Source organism: Nicotiana attenuata, unplaced genomic scaffold, assembly GCF_001879085.1.
Source record: "Nicotiana attenuata strain UT unplaced genomic scaffold, NIATTr2, whole genome shotgun sequence".
In the NCBI taxonomy this organism is placed as follows: domain Eukaryota; kingdom Viridiplantae; phylum Streptophyta; class Magnoliopsida; order Solanales; family Solanaceae; genus Nicotiana; species Nicotiana attenuata.
In genome coordinates, this window is record NW_017672022.1 from 123,958 (window position 1) to 129,621 (window position 5,664).

General features: G+C 33.4%; 1 protein-coding gene across 4 annotated transcripts; it reads right to left on the minus strand.

Annotated features, from left to right (window-relative positions):
• Positions 1-448: 448 nt before the first annotated feature.
• On the minus strand, positions 449-4,283 carry LOC109211381 (protein FAR1-RELATED SEQUENCE 2-like). Of its 4 annotated transcripts, XM_019374918.1 has the most exons (9): positions 4,181-4,283; positions 1,703-3,699; positions 1,571-1,627; positions 1,422-1,490; positions 1,286-1,348; positions 1,118-1,189; positions 926-988; positions 767-841; positions 449-689 (listed from the first exon to the last, which is right to left on the minus strand). In XM_019374918.1, exons 2-9 carry the CDS (start codon positions 3,689-3,691, stop codon positions 648-650), a joined length of 2,430 nt encoding a protein of 809 aa, XP_019230463.1. In that variant the 5' UTR covers positions 3,692-3,699; positions 4,181-4,283; the 3' UTR covers positions 449-647. The 4 variants fall into 4 exon arrangements, with proteins under 4 accessions (XP_019230463.1, XP_019230462.1, XP_019230461.1 ...); XM_019374917.1 differs by lacking the exon at positions 4,181-4,283 and having other exon boundaries at positions 1,118-1,183; positions 1,703-4,174; XM_019374916.1 differs by lacking the exon at positions 4,181-4,283 and having other exon boundaries at positions 767-835; positions 1,703-4,174.
• Positions 4,284-5,664: the final 1,381 nt, after the last annotated feature.

Here is a 5,664-nt window from a genome sequence, read left to right on the forward strand (position 1 = left end):
TTAGGAAATTGGATAAGTTGCTACATTTTGTATGTGTTTCTTAAAACATGTTGGAAACCCAAGCGAAAAAGGTTAGTAGCCACTTTTAGCCAGTGGTTTTTGCTGTGTATTACAACTCTACTTGACTAAAAATAAAAAAGGAAAAAGTGCAGCATTTGTATAATTGTTGGTTGAGAGTACACTTAACTCCTATAATACAAGGTAATAGTTCTGTACAATTATATTATCATTCAATTCTCATCTCAACCAGACACGATTATGTTAGAATTAGAAGACTATCTTTCTTTACTTCACATTTCCCTTTTATTAAAGAATTTAAGTTATATAAATTTTGTCTGTGATAGCAGATAAGTTATTACTTCTATCAGATTATCAATTAATGCTTATAATTGAAATTTACCTATTATTATCGTATAAGTAATATGATTATGCTTATATTTTTCATAAGTACTCTCTGACACAAGGCCAGAAAACAGAATTCTCTTCATAAACAAGCCAACATTTCTTCGCATATACATTAGTTTCTTTCTCTGTTAAACATGCTTAGGCATACAAAACTTTTACAGTAATGTACATTAATTTCCTATTCTGCTAACTTCCTAAAGGCGACGAATTAAACACTTTTTCCGATCCTGCATAGAGAAACACTAATCCTGCAAATGTTTTCCTGTGACACTGGTTGGATTGTCCTACAGTAGGGAGCGGAGAGTGAAATTTGGACCTAGGATAATGATGAATAAACAAAAATTGACCATGTGAATCATACCATATCAGATGAATTTCCCTGAATGTCAAAAGAAGTATGCAGTAGTGGTGCTTTGAAACTAAGCTGTCCCTGCAACTGCAATTCACTATGAGCTAACAATTTGACCGATGGACAAACTTGGTTCAACAAAATACTAGGTCTAGGTCTTTGTGTTCATACCGGTCCTTGAAAACCTTGAGGAGAGTAATGACCACCGTGGGCTGATATATAATTCAAGTTTCCCTGTGAGAGCGGGAAATTAAAGGGAACATAATCAAATGCGGTCGTTCATACTTGTAAAAGGTTAACCAACAATTTAGTTCACTTCAAATATCTTTTCGCCATCAAGTTCCTAATAAATAGTTTCCTTACCAGAACTCTGTGTGAGGCTTGATGATTGCTGTAATAGTTATCTCGTAGCATAGAAAACGAACTCAACTGTCCCTGAAAAAATACCACATTATCAAACGAGCTCAGTTAAGCAAATAAATTTTGTGGACAAGTGCTTCAAAGCTTGAATGCAGAAAGAGAATGCAGCACCAATCCATGAATGCTATGATGAGCATAGTGTCCGTCAATTGTTGCCACTCTGGATCCTGGATCCTGAAGTCATAGAAAGAAAGATCAAAAGAGCTTAAACGCTTGTAAATTATTGTCTACAAGGGATATCTCATACCATTCCTTGTACGTGCCTCTGAGCAAGGAAAGCATCTTCATTAGTTGGCATTTTTGAGTTTGATTGATCCTACAAAGAAGGAAACAGAATAAATATATGTAACCGAGCTTACGACGTATGTTGGAAAGACTAGAAGCCAAAAGATATACCATCTGCAGGCTGTTATCTTGGATCCTAGAAGATAGTACTTCACCGTTATATTGCACCTACAGCACTTCCACTATTAAAAAGCCTCTTTTGCCACTATTACTGAATCTTTCCTAAATAAGAACTCATACTACCTTGCGCTTTTTCTGTACTTTCTTTCTCTTTGATGACTTTGCCATGCTGCCACCTTGAATCTCTTCATCAACGTTAGGGTTGCATTGAGAAGATGAAATGTTAGAGACTAATGCACTCTTCACAGAGTTGTTTACATTGACACAATCTTGCATTGCAGCTTGGATTGCGTAGACAGCTGATTCATAGGTTTCCTGGGATAAAGATCCAACTTCACCAAATTTGGCAGATAGTTTGCAAAGATCATTGAGACGTTGGATCCTGTAACAAGGGGTGCTTGAAATCCTACATGTTCTACCTTTAATTTTTGCCTCTCGTGTCCATCGCTTTATTATGTACACCGGAGGGATATTGGGGACACCATTTACTTGAAGAACTGTAATTGCATGTCTACAAAGAATACCTATATACTCAAAGGAACGGCATGAACAAACAATGTAAGATTCTCTTCCACTCCAGGATACCATAAAACTCTGGTGTTTATCACGGTCCTTAACTCTATACAACTTTTCAGTTCCTTCTTCACCTTCATTCAGGATAGTACAAGCAGCAACGCCAAGAACCTCAGCTTGAAATTTCATGAATAGTGAGTTTGTATAGACAGTAGACATTTGTTTCTCATAAGGAGAAAGAGTTTTTATGGTAGGTGGTCTGTGACGTGTTTCAATATCAGCTTTTGCTTCCTCTTCATACATGTCATGCACGAATAGCTTGTACCCATCATTGAACTCTTTGAATGTAGTCTCAGAGGAAATATACCTTTCGAAGGAGGAGGATACACATTCAGACCGCTCAACAGTAGAGAGTGCAGCCAAGAAAGTATTCCTCATGTACACTGGAACCCATTTTGTTCGATTTTCAAACAATGATCGAATCAAGTCATCATCCCTCAGCTTAAATGTATCAACCATTTCCCACCATCTTTTTTCAAATTCTTCTTCTTTAAGTGGCAACCACATGCATTTCTTCAACTTGTCTACAAAATCTTCGATCTTACTTATCTTATTACCTAGATCTTGAGAAACTTTCTCCATTACATGCGACAAACAAAAACAATGTCGTGCCTCAGGGAAGACCTCCTCTACTGCTTCTTTCACGGAAGTGTCATCATCAGTAATAACTACTCTAGGACTCTGGCCACCTACAGCTCTAAGCCAAGTGCGCAATAACCAAGCAAAAGTTGATGATGTTTCATCCCCAACCAAGGCACATCCGAGCAATAAAAATTGGAAATGATGATTGACCCCAACGATAGGTATAAATGGGACTTTATATTTGTTTCTGATGTAATAGGTGTCCAAATAAATTACATCACAAAAATGGCCATAATCGTTTCTACCTTTTGCGTCAACCCAGAATACGTTCCTCATACGTTTTTCTTTGTCAAAGTCTATAGCATAATAAGAATTTGGACCCTCAGCTTGCATAAGAGCTAAAGTGTCAAGCAACACTTCCACATCCCCCTCATTTAATGCAAGCTGCAATCCTTTTTTCTGGTAAACTACATTGGCAGATTGCTTGCTCCTTCCCCTGACGGAGCAATAAAAGTCATCAGAGCAAATTTCATGATTATGTTCCTTAACAAAGCTATATATATACCATTTCTCATCCTGCCTTCTCTTCACATGCACACTGGCCTTGCAGTCAGTCTTGGGACATGATCGAGAACTACCAGACTCGCGCTTGGCCCCAAATCTAGAGCATGCAATCTTCACATCAATAAATTTACCCGACTTCTTTGACCTACGACTTGCCTTTATCGTAATGCCAAATCCTAGTGACCTCGCATACTCCTTGTACAAAGAATAAGCAGCCTCCTTTGTTTCAAATTCCATACCCTTTTGTGGCTCGTTGTTGCCTACACCCTTATCTATAATATCGACATCCACAACATCCATACCTATTGCATCGCCACTTTTTTCAACATTCTCTTTCACATATTCTACCCCAGCATGACTTTGACTTGAATCATCAATTGCATTTTTACCCATATACACATCTAATTCAAGATCAATTTCCATAGAAGTAATAAATTAAACCAAACAAATGGGAATTTTGCAAATGACTTAACAGAACAACTATGGATTTTTCCCTCATTAGTAAAAAAAACAGAAATTCTTACCCTAGTGCTACCTACATTGAACTCATTTCCTCGGTATATCTCAATATAAGTTAAGCACAGAAAAGGATATTAAATCAAAATCTGGCTATCGGCCTATTGAAGCAACTTTCCTCTCTTCTCTACAGAAGTAATCTTTTAATCAATTTCAGTTCATTTAACTGAAATATCTGAGGAAAGATTGGTCATACGAAAATCAACACAGCTAAATGAATCACAGCAAATCCAACTAACACAAATTAGGAGTTACAAGAATTTCAGAATTAAAAGAGAAAAATTATATCTGTTTTTTAATACCTAATTATTTAGTTAACCATATTTTGGGTTTGTTTAAAATAAAAGAAATTAATAGAAATAGTACCTGGGTGTTTGCCAAATAATGTGATACTTCAAGCAAACAGAGTGGCGCACTTCTTTTTATTTTATTTGTAAACTCCAGGAGAAAATTATATTAAGTATTGTTTTTGTATTTATCTTTGAGTTTCTTTTTTTTTTTTTTTTAACAAAGAAGATTCCGGTGGAGTGATTTTCCCAAGATATTAATAATATTCAATGATTTAGAATGAATTCGGTCCACTATTTGTGTGAAGATCCCCTAATCTAATTTAATAATTTTGTTGTATAGCTTTAGGGTCTGTTTGGAAAGCCACCGGGTAATTAGAATTGATGTAATTACTAGGGTTGCAATTACACAGCCTAGACGACCTATTTGTTTGTTATAATGTAATTACAGTGTAATTACAAGTTTACTTTTTGGTTGCACAAGTGTAATTACACGGTTAGATTAAATTTTAAATGAAGTAATTATCAAAACTTAAAAGTTAATATAATAAATATATGCCTATAAATTTTTATAAGTATAAATGATATTATATTTGGTATTTAAGATGTATATTTTTTTCGTGAACATACATTAATTAGTAATCACATATTTATAATTAATAATTGTAAAATTAATTTTTATATATTTTCTAAATTAATAATATTTAGTTTAGATACTTACAAAACTAAAAACATATGTTTTGTAAGAACATCATGGAATTCATGTTTGATAAAATAAATTAATATATATAAATATAATGTCATAACATTATTCAAATGTTTGTCAAAACGAAAATATTAATTCTAACTAAAAAATGAACAACATGCAATGTGAGCCAATACTACTAAAACAAGCAAATTGGAACCATGAATATAGCACAATTTTAAAACACACAAAAAAATAGTTTAAACATATATCAAATTCCAACATAATAATAGTAAGTTCCACTACGACTTAAGATTAGAAAACATAATAAGTTTATAACCACATTTAACAACGAAATTTTACTTTAATTGCATCACTCATTATATGCCAAGTTTGATAATGACTCATTATTTCTAATATTAGGAGGTGCAGTTTCAAAAAATAGAATAATAAAATAAATAAATAATAAAATATAAGCAATTACATGAAATCACAAGAAGTAAAGGTAGAGAAATAAATGATAAATAATGTACAAAGAAAAATATATTTTAAAATTTCAAAAAAAATAAAAAGTAAAAATAAAATTTAAAAATTAAAATAATAGAAATAAAAAGTTATAAAGAAGATAAATTAAAATAAAATAAAAAGGAAAGAAACTAAAAAAGCAACCTTGTAATTACACAGTGTAATTACCACCAATTCTTATCTCCCCCTTCAGTATTGGAGAGTGTAATTACACCCCTCCAATTACACTCAATTACATGCTGACCAAGTAATTACTTGGCCAAACAAACATGTCAAACTGTGTAATTACACCTAATTATACCCAAATCCAATTCCTAGGTGCTTTCCAAACAGGCTCTTAATGTAATTTATAT

What these genes read in the sequence shown, in the direction of transcription:
- LOC109211381 (XM_019374915.1), bottom strand. Translation starts at nt 3,721, where the DNA reads ATGGAAATTGATCTTGAATTAGATGTGTATATGGGTAAAAATGCAATT. An exon ending in ATCATAGCATTCATGGATTG is followed by an intron (nt 1,190 to 1,285) that starts GTGCTGCATTCT and finishes GTATTTTTTCAG; the next exon opens with GGACAGTTGAGTTCGTTTTC. An exon ending in AAGCCTCACACAGAGTTCTG is followed by an intron (nt 989 to 1,117) that starts GTAAGGAAACTA and finishes CCGCTCTCACAG; the next exon opens with GGAAACTTGAATTATATATC.